This window comes from Euprymna scolopes, chromosome 1, assembly GCF_053919585.1.
Source record: "Euprymna scolopes isolate OS-2025 chromosome 1, ASM5391958v1, whole genome shotgun sequence".
Classification (NCBI taxonomy): domain Eukaryota; kingdom Metazoa; phylum Mollusca; class Cephalopoda; order Sepiida; family Sepiolidae; genus Euprymna; species Euprymna scolopes.
Window position 1 is genome coordinate 111,014,556 of NC_136482.1, and position 17,403 is coordinate 111,031,958.

At 31.1% G+C, this 17,403-nt stretch overlaps 1 protein-coding gene across 8 annotated transcripts in view; it reads right to left on the bottom strand.

Annotated features, from left to right (window-relative positions):
* LOC145265262 (kelch-like protein 5) overlaps positions 1–17,403 on the bottom strand; it is an 879,607-nt gene that overhangs the window by 138,509 nt on the left and 723,695 nt on the right. For 4 of the 8 annotated variants that reach the window (XM_080121076.1, XM_080121443.1, XM_080121212.1 and 1 more), the window contains one exon: positions 500–514. The exons of the other annotated variants lie outside the window; for them this stretch is intronic. In XM_080121076.1, coding sequence (XP_079977202.1) covers positions 500–514 — 15 coding nt within the window. The remainder of the gene's footprint in view (positions 1–499; positions 515–17,403) is intronic. 8 annotated transcript variants of the gene reach the window in all.

The following is a 17,403-nucleotide window of genomic DNA, read 5'->3' on the forward strand; positions in this document are numbered from 1 at the left end:
CTAACAAATACTTTCTATATGTTGAACTTGACAAGTTTGGTAGATAATTTCATTCTTAAGCATTTTATATAAATTATTTATTTATTTTTTTTTTTTACGAATGCTAACTAGTCTGTACTTTTAGCACATTACCATAATGGCTTTCACCATATAAGAACCAATGAAAGCTGAAAGAAAGTAGTGATAATTAGACTAATTAAGATCACATGACTTGCCCACATAAAATTAGATATGTAAAGGAACTGTCTCTGTAATTAAATGTAATCATTATTTGTAGTCAAGACTGCTGGAGCCACAGGAGGAAGGCTTACAGCATTTCCGTTCAAAACAGTCCGAAGCTCAGTCACCTGTAATATAAGTGGTATGTGCAAGAGACAAGGTGGTGGTGCGTGAGTGTGTGTATGTGTGTGTGTGGGGGGGTTATGCCCATAGACGTTTGCAGGTGACAATTATATTTGCCTTCAGGACGTAATAAACAAATTTGGATACTCATAATTACACATTTCCGAGAGCACTAAAAGAGAAAAAGGAAGAGTTATAGAGAGGAATAAAATAAGGTAAAACCAAAAAAGTAAGAGAACTAAGGAATTATGGTTAAATGTAAAGGAAAGCAGAAAGCACAATAAATAGTGATATATGCATATTGGATGATAGCCAAATATCTTCTTTTTTTTTTTCGTTGGTAAGAAGAAGAAAAAAAACTAAATAAATTGATCCAAATTCAGACAAGAAATCATTTTGGGGCCCCGACAAAAGGAGAGTGGACCTGTAAATTCAACCTTGTCCGTTCGTCCATCTGCACTTTTTCAATAACTACGCCTTGGAATTTTTTTGAAATTTTGCACAAACATTAAACATGGTATGAGTAAAAAAAAGTAACAGAACGGATTTTCCAGGAAAACTCCGGTTCCCCCATAGAGGTGCCTTTCGGGTTAAAATGGCTAAAATTGACAGTTTAGTGCTTATTAAAAAAAATTGATGCCTTGGATTTTTATAAAATTTTCTGAAAAGCTGTAACTAACTAATTTCTATATAATTTTGTTAGTCTATACTTCGCGATAACTCTTGGGTGTGTTCCAAGGGGCTCTTTTAGGGCTAATAAGAACACTCCATTGTTGGGATTATTTTACCATATTTGTCCAAAATTTTCTGAGTATGACTATCAGTTTTGCATGGTAATGAACTAAAATTTAAATATGTTAAGACCTTGGGGGCTTTGGGGGCTAAATCGGATGGGGGGGGGGGCAAATAATGGACTTTAATTTCTTTTTTTGCATGGTGTTCACTGTGCACTCATGGGGAACCATGCATGCTTCACAGTGAACGAGGCATAAAAAAAAATGACTAAGTTCAGCCCCCCCCCCATTTAGCCCCAAAAGTCCCCAGGAGACGTCAAATCCTGATGAAAATGAACAAACGGTGTAGTTTTAGACTTTAACATATATAAATTTGAGTTCTGCACCATGCAAAAAAAGAAATTACAGTCCATTATTTGCCCCTTCCCCCCATCCGATTTAGCCCCCAAAGCCCCCAAGGTCTTAACATATATACGTTTTATTTTTTATTACCGTATCTTTCTGTTAAGTTACATTATTGTTTCAGCTACTCGGCTGTTTTTTTGGCCGTCTTTATTAATTACCATTTCCAATATATTATGTGTGTGTGTGTGGTGAACCTTTAGGAAATTGGTCATCATCTCTAAATTCCAAAATTTACACATTTAAAAAAAAAATCTTTTTTCACATTAATCTCATCAATTACAAATTTAACTTTCAGATTAAAGATTAAAAATTTTGAAAAAAAAAAAAAAAAATTATGACTTTTATCGTCGGGGATCAGTTTTCAATTATAATGTTCAACTAAATTAAACACATAACGGAAAAAGTAAATCGTAAGCTAAACGTTTTGGTCTCGATTCTCGGTGGTGGCGCACGAGTCATTTATAAAAAAAAAACTTTTTACATCATTACTATATATTGGGTCAAATATAATAATGAATACGAAATCTGCATTGATCAAAATACCATATTTAAGTGTATTTTACAATCGGGCAATGCCGGGCGGCCTGCTAGTATATTCATATTCTTAATAAACGAAAACAATATAAATCAAATATTCTGTCCGATTCCAGCCTTCTTTGGTGAATCATAGACATTGTTATTTTATTTTATTTTTTTCCTATTACCGAGCAATAACGACGAATGCCGGTAATAGCCGATCCCTCCTGGTGACCGTTAATTACCAGTGTACTCTCAACACAAAATCAAGGCGCCAGTAGAGATCAGCTACCACGGGCATTTGTCGTTACAGCTTGACAATGATGAAAAATAAAATAACAACGTCTATAACTAACTGAAGAAGACTGGAGTCGGCTGAAATATTTGGTTTGCATTGTTTTCCATTTCTGAATTTTTAAGATGAGGATTGGTTATTTGTATTCATCGGACTACTGTTCTTACCTTGAGTGTGATTTTCAAAACATTTTGATAGTAGCTGATCGTCACCCAATATATGCGCCCCCCCCCTTTGAATTGTCTTACTTCAATCGCTCTTCTCTGTCTATAAATTTTGCTTTGTTCTTTTTCCCCTCCATATTTGGTCAGCCATACCCGACTTTTCAATCTCTCCACATATTACGATTTTCAATGTTCTTTTAACCTTACATTCAGTGGACAACAACACCGAGCAAAAGCAATATGTAGTAACAGTAATACATGAGAAACCAGCTACCTTTTACATAATATATATATATATATATATATATATATATATATATATATATATATATATATATATGTTAATATTTTCCAGAGGCAAAGTAACCAATGAAGTTTTAACGAGGTTAATACACGAGTGCTCAATACGGCAGTCGGGTAAGATATACTTTTTATTTGTTTTTACAAAGCATTAATATATCGCTACACATTCATGAGCATGTTTCGGTCAGCTAGTGACTAATAACTACAAACCACTTCAGGCGATATTACTTATACAAAAGCTGAGTCTGTAATTACAACATGTTCATCAATGTGTAGCGACATATTAATGCTTATGTAAAAACAAATATAAAGTGTGTGTGTATATATATATATATATATATATATATATACACACATTAGTAATATGTAATAATATAGTGATATGTACATCTAGAAATAAAGTAGGTTTAAGTTTTCTAAAATTCGTACTAGAATTGTCTGCAAAGACACATGGCACAGTGGTTAGAGCACTTTGAAAAATTCAGTTGTGAGAGTAACGGCCTCGGTGTGGACGACTGAAAATACAATTGCGAATTACATGACTAATAAAACGAGAGCATGTTACAATCGTGAATTAAGCAAAGAGTTCCGTTCGACACTATACACCTGAAGAAGGTGACATCGATGGAGACGTTGTAAAAAATAATATTCAAGATGAGAAGAGTAATCTAAAGAATGAAAATATGTATATTGTTTTCATTGAAAAAAAAAATCTTTTAGCTTCGAATCTGATTTCAAAAATGATTTATTATATTTTCAATTCCACGGTACTTTTCAATGTAGAAATAGTGTGTGTGTGTGTGTGTGTGTGTGTGTGTGTGTGTGTGTGTGTGTGTGTATTATATAATTATATATACATATATATATATATGTACATATATATATATATATAAACAATGGACTTTAAAGAAACACAAATTCTCCAATGCCATTGTTTCTAATATATATATATATATATATATATATATATATATATATATATATATATATATATATATATATATATATATATATACACACACACACACACACACACACGTTTCTTTTACAGCCTGGGAAGGATTTCGTTTTGGAACGAAACTTTGTTGGCTCTTAACGGTTATCGGTGAAGAGATAAACGCGCGTACTTTGAATTTTAAAAATGCAACAGTTTTCTTTGCCATTTAGTGGAGATATTTTTTGTGCACACCCTTAGGTTAAGACAAAGAATGTACGGGTTTGTATTACTATACACATAGATTCGAAAAAGTTGTCAAAAAACAAATATATAACAAATAAATGTTATCAAAGGCAAGATAAGTTACTTTTCTACCAAACTGGATATAATTTTCGTGTTTTTATTCAATTTAACATGTTTATTCAGCTCGAAAAGCATACAGTGTTTACCGATGTATTGGAAAATTCAAGATGGCGGCCGATTCTCGCTTTAACACGGTAAGTTCGGGAAAAGGTGTTATAAATAATAAACTAGACAAAATACTATTAAAAATCACCGAATATATGTCAAGTTATGTCACGGTAACATATATTGAGCGAATTTCTAACAGTATTTTGTCTAGTTTATTATTTATTACACCTTTTTCCAAACTTACCGTGTTAAAGAGAGAATCGACCGCCATCTTGAATTTTCGAATACATCGGTAAACACTATGCTTTTCGAGCTGAATAAACATGTTAAATTGAATAAAAACACGAAAATTATATCCAGTTTGGTAGAAAAGTAACTTATCTTGCCTTTGATAACATTTATTTGTTATATATTTGTTTTTTGACAACTTTTTCGAATCTATGTGTACAGTAATACAAACCCGAATATACATATCGTAAAGTTAAAAATGTCTAGTTTTTTTTTTATAACATATTATTACATTAGGTACGGGCAAAATGAATGCCGATGCTCAAAATGTATAAACATTATACCTCTCCCTTTATTTAAAAATTCATCAAAAATCAGGAAATTAACCAATTTTAATGAAATTTTCAGTATTTATCAAATAATGATCGCGAAATATAATGAACTAATTGTTTTTATTTAAATCTTAAAAAATACCTTTACTAAAGTTATGGTTTTCAGTAGTAAATAAAAAACGCAAGAGTTTTTTTTTTTTTTTTTTTTTTTGCCTTTTTTATGTAAATAAAGCATCGTAATTTGTAACAATAAAATAAAAATAAAATAATTTTTACAGGAACATTATGAAAAAAGCCCCTGAAATCCGTATTAACGAAATCGATATAACTCGAAGAAAAATTAATTTCTCGAACTACAAATATTATCATTGAATTAAGCATTGTTTATTTAATATTTTCACACGAAAAATTATAATTGCAAAAATATTTCTACGGTTTTTTTTTTTTACGCTTGCATTTTTAACGTCATATTTCCATTGCACGCAAGAACATATAACTATCAACGTAAGATAATGTTCATATAATCTTGGAAAATAAAGTTTAAAAAATTTAATTGAAAAACAGGAACATAGAAAAATAATTAAATTAAAAAATGGCAAAAATTATACGAACGTTCCATATCGGTAAGTACGGATATACAGAGTTGAAAAGAAAACCAGTCTGCTTTGCCCACCCACCTCCTCTCTGTTTATGTTTATCAACTTTAAATTTCACGTAAACATGATAAATTTTAACGTAAGTCTGTATTTCTTTAGTGTGTAAGTTTTTCAATAATTATAAATATTTTCTTAACCAATTGTAATTCTTTATTAATATTAATAAATAATGGTGCTAACGTTTTTTATCAATGAATAAATTGTCAGTAGTATAATTAATGAATTTACCTTTTATGCGTTTTTAAATGAAAGAAGGAGTGTCTGCGACTCAAAAAAGAAAAAAGTCGCTCGGTATGCCGGAATAATATTAAATAAAGAAATAAAATTATGTCTAATTTGTTCTTCCATACATATTTGAATTTTGCCGCCAGAGTTTTTTTTTATTTATTTATTTTTTTTATATATGATAAGCAAGTCTCGTTCCTACCAGTGTCACATTTTTTGGATAATTATTACTTTTTTTTTAGCAAAAGTTGAGTACATTTATTGTATTAATTCATTATCTTAAGACTTCAACTTAATACTTAACTTGGAAATAATTCCAGAAAACTTATATTTTTCTTGCCAGAAAAATGTAAACGCGATTTTTGTCATAATGAATTTTTATGTGAAATCTAGGATTTTTCAGATTTGAGATAAAATTATTCCATGTATTTTTTATTTAACACACTTTTTTTTTTGAGAAATTAACTTTAAACTATAATCTTTCAAACACAATAAAAAAGTAATCGAAAATTTAAAAAAATTATTATGATTAACCGGCGTTAAAAACCATGCCCCCCTACCGAAGCAGCCATTAAATTGCCCATACGTATATTACATATTCATCGAATTTCATGTCTTTGATAAGGAGTGGAATGCTTTCCTTTGTTCCAGCTCGTTTTACTCGTTGGTCTTCATCAATTCATTGATTTAATAACTCATTATAATACAGCTTCCTATTCCAATAGCTTCTTTCCAAATACTGCAAGGTTGTGGAATTCTCTTCTTGATCACTGTTTTCCTTCTACCTACAACCTTTGCCTTTTCAAGACTAAGGTCAATAGGCATCTCCTGTCTTTACAATAATTAGCTTTCATACCTGTTAGCTCCTTACATCAAGCATTGTCTCAACCGATTTCCATAAAAAAAAATCCACCGTTGAAGGCCGGCAACCTATAAACGCAAGGGTTCAGCTAAGTCCTCCTTGACCGTTTTTGTCTCGGTGCTCAGCTGTCCACCAACATGCTAGGACCACCCATACAGAGGTAGAGGGGATTATATCGCGAATTAACTCTCATATTTGAAGAAAAAAAAAAATGACTCAATCGACCAAAAAAAAAAAACGTTCACAGCCATTAAAGCCCCCCCCCCCCCTGCTGCCCTCTCTCATTCAAATCTATCGTTGCATGAAGTGGAGGAGCGAAAATGAGTAATAATATCCATGTGTAATTTCTTTTACATCAAATTTATTTTTAAAATCAATCCACTCTTCCTAATCTCCACCCCAAACCATTTCCTTTCATCTTCATTTTAACAGTGACTGATAAGTACAAGGTAATATGCTATTATTTTATTTAAAAAAAACAACAAAAAAACGCTTAACGAAACATACAATCATCACAATATACAAAGTTTATTAACCTGCCTCCTATTGCAGCAAAGTTTATAGTGGGGAGGACTAGCTCTCCTCAAAATAGGGCACTCTGAACGGGTGAAAAATTTGTCTGATTAGACTTGTCAACAATCCTCAGTTGGAGTTACCATTGATAACCGACTTCCTCCTCCCAAAATAGGAGGTAATGCTAGGCACTATGTCCATCTCAGACTAAACAGAAGTATATCTCACTTCGACCCAAAGAAAAAACGCTTGTATCAGTACTACACCAGTTTAAAATAAAAATAAGGATTAGATTTTATGTATATTTTTATCTTTGACATCATGCTGGCAATAAAAATACGAATGAGATTTTTTGTGTGTAATCATTTCATGATAAAAAATGGTTTGTAATTTAAAAATTTGATTTTAGAGTTGGGAAGGGGGAGGGGGGTCACCTTACTGTATACATACAATGACCACTCAGTTCAAGATCATATCGCATAGAACAGAATGAATAATTGTTTTTATTTTTTTTAAATATATTTTCAAAATGGTCGCCATTTCTATTTTGATCTAACTTTGCAAATCCAATAATATAACTTTATATAGTAGATGCTGTTGATTTTAATATTTAATAGTTTATCACTGATCCATTACTGTAATAATGACATAAATAACGATTTTGGTTTTAATTGCGATATAATAAAATCACCTCTGCTCACTATTCAGGTTTATTGTGTAAATTTCCCTCGATATATGACACTGTCTAGCAGTTCTTATGCCAAGTCTCCAGTGATCACGATTTGTGGGGATTGACTGTCCATTTAATAATGTTTACGGTCTTCCTGATGGATTCTTTCCATATCTTCTTAGGGCACCCGGCTTTCTTTTTCTGTCTAGTATCAGGTCTCTGCAAATGCTAATATAGCCTTTGCTTCTTTCAACATGCCCAAACTAGCACAGACAGTTTTCTCTTATTAGGACATCTAGTATAAGGATGACCAGTTTCTCAAATACAGTGTGTGACCTAATGGTCTAGATCTGACCTGGCTTTATATTGCATATCTACGTAAACAACGCCTTGTCATTTCTCTGGAGTCAAGCAAATGAGAGTTCAACACTTACTGTAATACATCGCATTTCTTACTCAGCTATCATAGCCCTTATCCCTGGCAATAATTGGGATGGTTCCGGAATGTACAATAAAAAATTGTGAACAATACTTTTGCTTTTCCAATTGAATATATAATAAGAAACCTCCCTAGCTTGGCAATGTTGGTTGTCGATTCATTTCTCTATCTGATCCAATAGTCATTAGTGTGCCGTATCGCAGCTAATTTTCTTTCTTGCATAACAGAAACATTATTGATTGAGCAGAACTAATTAGTTTTTAATAATCCAATTTTTATCGAGTTTATCTTTTTATTTTTAGTAATCTGCAGCTAGAATTATGTCTTTTGATTGTTAGGAAAATACAATCAGATCAGTGATGTGATCAATAATAGAGAAACTTGGGTAGGGCTTGGTTATTAAAGAGGAACAGGAACTTATTTCCATTATATTTGAAAATTACCATGTTATAGTCAGCTGAGAAGCAGTCCCACGATATTCTGTCCCACAGACGGACAATTCTAGGAAGAAACTCTGCTCATGGAATTTTCGTTGAATTTTAGGTATAGACTTAGAGTGAGGGAAATTATTGACAATTGTTGTAACTAGACGAGTATTTGTTGCAAATATGTTACAGAGGGGGGGGTAGATTGGAGTTCAGTCGAGCACCTACCATAAAAGTAACAACAGAGCAGAGACAGATTTGCAACGCCTCTGGTGTGAGAAAGAGGAATTAGGGAAGCAAACCCACTAGATTTAGAACATGACTGAGCCAATATTTTCCGACAGCCTGATCTGGTGGCACTAGGTCAAAGATTAAGAATGATCCTAATATGCTTTATACTGTTGAGCTATATAATCCTAAGTTTATTTCTCCATACTCAAAATATACAGTTGTACTTATATGTACATAGTAACTTATTGGCTGAATATTGATTTTCTTTTCAAAAAGCTGTTTTTAATGAATATTTACCTAGTTTTATTTTATAAATACTAGATTTAAGCAATATTTGCTGCTGATAATAATAATAATAATAATAATAATAATAATAATAATAATAATAATAATCGCCCCCCCCCCCTCCAAAAAAAAAACACACACATACATGTGGTGACACCAGCCTTGACTTGTAGTAAAAAAGGGTCAATGGGAGGAAAGCCCCAACCAAACCTCCATTGGAAGGGTACAGTGAGTACTGGAACCTTGGAGTGGCTTCTTGCCAATCAAACTCCAAAGAAGACCAATGATCATTGCTAGTAAGTAATGGTAAACGACTGTTGCAGTGATGCAAAATGATTTGCAAAGATTGTTAAAATAGGTAGAGAATGCTGAGAAATTTGTACCTCATACTTCTGGGACATTATTATTATTATAATTATTATTGATGAGCAATCACTGGTAATGACCTGTGTAAAAACTTCTTGGGAGTAAAAACAATATATATATATCATAATAAACATCATTATTATTTGTATTATCTGGACTACTGTTCACAACTTGAGTGCTATTTGTACAGCGTTCTGGTCGATGTCACCTCCAATCTTCTTCAGGTGTATCTTGACGAACTAAGGAATCTTTCTGTCGAACTCGGCAATCTGCACAGAATTTTGAACAAGAAGTTTTATTTAATCCACAGGGGTAGGATGCTCTTGTTCCATCAGCCATGACCGGGTAGAAGTATAAAGTAATTCAATATTGTATTCTTAATATTACCCGGATTGAGAATTGAACCAACAACCTCAAGAAGAGTGTCACTTATAACTTAAATTTACCTAGTACTTTATCCGTTATGCCAAATCAATTAAAAAATATCATAAAAAATAATAATTGCCCATCAAATGTGAGGTGAAAGAGTATAACTATATTCTTCTGTTGTTTCTTTATGTAACTTTAGTTAACCAAATATTAGCCCTTATTACCATAGATCCACCCAAAGAAATTCCATGCAGTTAAGCTATTGTAACGGGTGGGTAGGAAAACTGAAATTCGGGGAAAAATGTATTGCCCAATACATATATTGCTTATATTTCACAAAAGTCTTAGGTATCTGAATTTTCACAAAGAGTTTCCTTTGCATAAAAAACTAAATTAATATAAATATAGACAACAGTACAGGGGGCCTCTTATACCTAGCAGCTGTGTTTCAAAATTTATAAGAATTTGTTTATTAGTTTAACAATAAATCCTGAATAAATATATAAATATATACACACATAACTTTATATAAATAGAGATAGACCTTTTTGTAAAAACATTTCAAAGCATGCCAGCAACGGTTGATGAATACTTAATTTGTTTATTTATCTATATATTAATACGATAGAGTGCCTGTTATTTTCTGTGTCATGCTCACACCCGGGTCGTTTAATTGCTGTGTACTTCCATTTCTTGTCATAAATATTTTTACCAAGAATTCTTCATAAGTTTTGGTTTCGATTTACTGATGGCACTTAAGTCATCTATTTTTATTTATAAATAATTTTACCAAGAATTCTTCATAAGTTTTGGTTTCGATTTACTGATGGCACTTAAGTCATCTATTTTTATTTATAAATAATTTTACCAAGAATTCTTCATAAGTTTTGGTTTCGATTTACTGATGGCACTTAAGTCATCTATTTTTATTCATAAATATTTTTACCAAGAATTCTTCATAAGTTTTGGTTTCGATTTACTGATGGCACTTAAGTCATCTATTTTTATTCATAAATATTTTTACCAAGAATTCTTCATAAGTTTTGGTTTCGATTTACTGATGGCACTTAAGTCATCTATTTTTATTTATAAATAATTTTACCAAGAATTCTTCATAAGTTTTGGTTCGGTTTCGATTATGGCTGAAGGAAGTTATATATATATATATATATATATATATATATATATATATATATATATATATATTCATAAGTTTTTATTTCGGCTTTGATTCAAGCTAATACACCAAAGTCATATGAATATATTTTTTTATTTTTGAAATTGCAACTTTATAATATATAAAAATCGATAGAGCATCAACTCTATAATAATATAAACGAAATCTGCAAAAATTAAAATATCATATTTAAGCATACTTTACGACCGAGCTTTTGCCAGGTGTTCGTGCTAGCTTAGATAAATACTTTAACAGTTTTAACAAAAAGGCTACAATAATATCAGAACGTCTCCATTTACACTGAACATCTACAGAATGCCAACATCAATATATTACATATGAATGAGTCGACTCACTGTGGAATTTCCACAGGTCCCGCTAGTTTAAATTTATTACATTTTCTAAAGAAAATCAGCTGCCACCTTCTTTTTTCAGCATTTCCATATATCTAATCTTAAGTAAAACAACTGATATTTCACACGTTATTAGTTGATAACCTTTCAAAATGGATAATCTAATTTACTACTCACTATGTCTGTGTGTCTGTCTGCCTCTATTTTTTTTTGAACTGCATCTCCTCTGAGACGCAAGGTCGCAGAGCAGTACGAGGCCGATCAAATGATTGCATTTTTGTGGACCATTTTTTATAGGGTTTTAGCCGGTAAAAATAGTTGTTAAGGAGTAAAAAAAACAAAAAAAAACATTAGAACTTGGCAGGCATAAGTTGACTTAAAGTGCTCTGGTACACATGCGTAAATACACATTAGTGAAAGGAAACTAGGATGGAGCAGAGAGAATCCTCACAGGAGAAATCTCCTTCAATCAACTGTTTCTGCCCTTAACTCCTTACACTCTAGGGGAGTGGACCACATCCAAGTCATGACTCCCAAATGTCTTTCTGCTGCCATGTGTTGTTTTTTATTTATTTTTTTTTCTTGCCCATACGCTTCAGATGTCATAGATGTCTTAACCACCGTGAAATTAGGGAAATTAAGATATATGAAGTTGATTTTTATTCCTCTGCACTTAAGATAATTTGTACCAGTCAATGGAGGGGAAACCCTCTATACTGGGACAATTATTATTTTTGGTAACCAGAGTGCCCCCTTTTTGCCTACTTTAAGGGGAGCTGGTTTTTACCTCACATTAAAAACGGCCTTGTGCCTAATTTGCTCTGTGGGGGAGCAAATAAACACCATCTCTCAGGTTATACATTACGTTATAGTTGGTTCATTTTTATCATTTCTTATCCATCTGACGACAGCTCAAATGCTAACAACTAAGGCTGGAGTGCTATGTTTAAGTTTCGATTGTAGCTGATGGCACCTAAGTTATATATTAAAAAAAATTTTTATTTTACTTTTGAAACACTACCATACATTGGGTAAATATATAATAATACATAGAGAATTGACTTTATAATAATAAATACGAAATATGTATAAATTAAACTATCATATTTAAGCATATTTTACGACCGGGCGACGCCAGTCAATACTGGATGCCCAACTAGCAATTATATATATTGAAAACTAGAAACTGAACTCTGAAAAGTAGTTCAATATAATTTAGAATCGTATTCTAGCCACTCCTATAATCATACTGGCACCAAGCTGTTTAAAACCTCTGCCCTTGTTGGAGAGAGGACAAAACTTGCTGCATCAGCAACATCTGGTTTTCTATAAGAAAACAAAAACCAATTTGTGCTTAGATCCAATAGTAGATCTCTGGTCCTATGAGATAAACAGATGCTATTTTATACACACACACACATTTGTTTTTTTTTTTTTTTTTTTTTTTTTGTGTGTGTGTGTGTGTGTGTGTGTGTGTGTGTGTGTGTGTGTGTATCGATATTCATATTAAAAACTTTTTTTCTATTTATTTAAAAAGGAAATACAACTTTGTTATATATGGGTCGTGGAATTGCGTTCATCTACAAAAGATCTAGCTAATTTGCACATTGTATTAAACATTCATTTCAATTAATTACTTATTTGTTTTTTTTAGTTTTCTTATGGGATGATCATCTTTAACTATTACGTGTAATTATATTCATGCAGATATTCTACATGATTTATACTTGGGTAATATTTGCATAAAAAGGTTATAATAAACACAAATTTTCTATATATATTTATGTATGCGTATATATATATTTGTTTAAGAAATTTTTCCTATCAAACTCCTCGGTTAGTTTTTGATCTACAGACATAAAACTTAATATATAGGGTATTCGAATCCATGTGAAACTTTATATTTGCATTTTAGCCAGGGAAAATCGGTGCAAAAGTGAAAATTAAGAAAAATGGAATTTATCAGGTGAAGGTCGAATCACAGCATCATGAATATGTATGTGTAACATAACAGCTATTGCTTCATGTTTTAATTTTTAGCCTTGCAGCAAACATGTCTTCATAGCTCAGGCATTAATGTCAAAGAATAAGTAAATCGTAAACTAAACGTTTTGGTTTCGATTCTTGGTGGTGACGCATGAGTCAAATTATTATATGTTGGGTTCAATATAATAATAAATACAAAATCTTCATTAATCAAAATATCATATTTAGACATATTTTATGACCGGACAATGCCGGGCGACCTGCTAGTATATATAAGTAATTATTTGCAAATTTCAGTCATTCTAAAATTTGTACAATAAAAAAAAAATGAATGGGGGTCCTTATAGGCAATATTGCAAAGCAAAGGAAGCAGCAGCAGCCAGAATTTGAACACTACACAAAGATTTCATTTTCTATGCTAACAATAAGCACAAGATGACTTGAACCTCTACAGTCTGCTCTTTTACAAGTATAATCTATTATGGCTTGAGACTAATGCAAAGAAAAATAAGGGATATAAGAATGTTATTATTCTTTATTAAACTTATATAGAAGTAAAGAAACTTATTATTTTGCCATCTAATTTACATATACGTTTGTGGTGCATACAGACTCAAGTATGTAGATTAAATGACTATGCTGAAAATTATAGTCACATTTAATACTAAACGTTCATAAAAACATTAAGAAATATTAGAAGGTGGTTGAATCAATACAGAATGATGGCAACAGAAATACATAAACAGCTAAGTTAACGTTATAAATTACAGTTATTCTTTTTCTAAATAGCATTCACTTTAGGCCGGTTGAACCAGCTTCCTCCATAGGAGAAGTGTCAAGGGAATATTAAATTCACAAGTAATCTTCAATCGCATGTATATACCGGTTAGAGGAGATGAAAACGTTAGGATTTTTACAGTTCTTGCAGGGAAGTGTCAACATCTCTCTAGATACAGTTACCCATCTGGTACTGACCAAGATCAATGTTGCTTAACTTTAATAATCTAATGAGAACTGGTGTGTCTATGTAATTATGTAAATTATGGTTAATTAGAACAATTAAAAACAATTTTTTTTTTCAAACCTAACTCAATCCCAGAAACAAAGTATATACTTTAGCATGTATTTTTTGTTATTAAAGTATATAGTCATAGAGAAACAAATGTTTATTAATTCTCATTTGGTTTTACAAATGGCTGCAATGATGAGCAATTAAAACTAAAGAATCAAAAAAAAATTTGATGCTTGTTTAGAATTAAACCTATTAAAAAAAAAAATAATAATAAAATTGCAGAAAAATCTTTATCTACGTACTCGTAAGACTGAAGATATCATATTCCATAAACCATGTAAACTGACCAAGTGGTTTATTTTATATAGAAAATTATATTTCATGATTTTTAGCGATTTTAATAGTAAATTCTATCAATTACATGTCAGATTTTGATCTCAATAGTTCGAATTGAGTTATCTCACCCTTATTTATAAACTGAAATATTTCTTACATCTCACTTAGTCATAAATTTTTATTTTCTTAGTTAAGAAATTACTACTTGATCAATTTACGTAATTTTTGGAATATGACATCTTCGTTTCGCGACATCAAAAAGTTTTCTTGTTTTTTTAAAAAATATTTTTCTGTATTTTTGTTTTCAAAATAGGTTTAATTCTAAATAAGTACCAGAATTTTTATAATGGTTGATTATATTTCATCTGTTGAAATGAAACGAAAATAATATCCTGCGAACATGTCATCATATCTGAAGAGATCTGTAAAAGTAGCAGGACAACATTCAACGAAATGGCAGCACCTATTTGAAGACTTCCGTTCAGTTAATTTGAATAATGAAACCATTTTTCAATAACAATGCAAACTGTCAACCTTACATACAAAGAGGAGTTCAGACGAAGAGGATTAACGCATAATCTCAGTTCTTTTCCCCAGATATAAAACCAATTTGTCTTCCCCAATATTCTGTAATCCCCAAAGAAAATGTCACGGTTATATTTAGCATGTTTAACTAGATACTGAAATAACTTTGCCAACAGTCTTGGAAAAAAATATTCTGCTCGGTAGTAATTGCTAAAGAAGATATCGCCAACCCTCCTCCATGAAGCGTGAATTCAAATTTATCAGACATTTCACAAATGGATTTTTTTAGCAGATTGTGCATTCTACTCTTTCTACCAAGTAAGTGATGATTATTTGGGAGCGAACGGGATGAGATGGATCTACTTTCAATTAAATAATAATGAATATTATGAGAGGATTGAAAATGACGAATGGGATGAGTAAATTTTGAATTTTTATTAGGATGGTTTACAGTAAGTATTTGTTGAAATTATTGTAGTTTACAGAGAAGCAGTCCAGTGGCAATGTGTTTCACAGATGGGAAGTTTTTGGTAAAAAATCGGTCCATGTAAATTCTGTTTGGTTCTTATTGAAACTTTCCTTCTCCATAACTAGTTGCTCTACCAAACATGGCTACAAAGTCTAGTATTTGATTCATAAGGGATAGTCATTCTTAGAATTCGACCCAGGGTTTACTTTCGGCAGCCTTATAATTTTCGCTTCCATTATTTTGTCCTTTAGTCCTCACGTTCCATGAGCAAAGTTTCTAAGAAAGAGGAAAGAATTGCTGCTTTTCTGGATCAGAATTTATCTATTTAACACCTATTGTTGGCCAGTTTTTTACCTGGAAGTAGTATTTTTAAAAGTATTTTTTAGCTCCTTATATTAAATGGTTTCATGCCTTGTCTGGAGCGATTTCCATAAAAAAAAAACATTTCTGTTGGTTGATTTATGATTTGTAATTAAGTGACTGGGTTCTAAATGCTACTTGATTCCGAATATTTTAAAATCCGAAATTATTTACAGAGGATAACAAATCTAAAACATCAATATACTTCATACTAAAATATTTTAAAAGATAGTTACATTGAATAGCAATAAAATAAAAACGGTTGAACATTTCTCACTAAAACTTGGACAAGTCAAGCACAGACTTGAGTTTATACCAAAGATGACTGGACCGCAGAAAAAATTGCAAACTTTATTAACAACAATTCCATTCTTTATTACCTGTATAAGTAAAATTGTTCAATTAATATGCACAATTGTGGTTCTTTTATTTTGAAAGCTGTCACCCAATTTCAACTTTCAGCATTCATGGAATACAGATGATTTTTTTTCTCTTAGAGAATACAAAGGCTCAAACATAGCTGTCTATATTGAAACGCTGGTACGACTCAACAGCTGTTTAACTTAAAAGCTATTTAAAGATTCCCTCTCTTGTAACACTTGATTTTATTTGCCCAATCAGAGTAATCAGCAATTTTTTATTAAAAAAAAAAATGTAAGAGGAAAAAAAAAAAAAAAAACTAAAGTCGCAGCCGAACGCAAAAGCAGATTTAAATTAATTAATTTTTTTTCTTAACTAGCAGGGCAACACTTAAATATGATATTTTAATTCATATTTATTACAGAACCAATTCTTTATTGATTATTATATTGTACTTAATATATAGTAATGATTTCAAAAGTAAAAAGAAAATATAACTTGATTGCTATCAGTTAGACACACAGACATGGTGAGGTATATATATATATATATATATATAGTGAATAAATGACAAAAAAACTATATTCCAAATTTCATGATGTTGACTTTCTTATAATTTATTCCTTTAACATTTACAATTCTTGACAGTATCTGATGAGTTAAGGGCATAATAGATTCACTGATTAATATAATAATTGATTTTGTGCTACAAAACAGATACTGTCAAAAATTGTAAATGTCAACTGCATTAAAGGAATAAATTATAAGATGGTCAACATCATGAATTTTGGAATATAGTGTTTTTGTTATGTATTCACTATATTGCTCTGTAATTACATTGAACTTCTTAAATAAGGATTGGTATATATTATAAGAAAATATATTTCTACAGAAATATGCATATATGATTACTTAATTTAATCACATAAATTAATATACGAAAGTATAAATTTATGCATGAACTTTAAGTATTTACTTCAACAGTGCTCAATACATAGGTAGAGCTAGGTAGTAAGTTATAAAATATATATGGCAATTAAGCTACATGGAGTATTCGGCGTTTCATCCAGATAAATCCTCGTGTGGATGAAACGTGGAATATTCTGTGTAGCTTAAT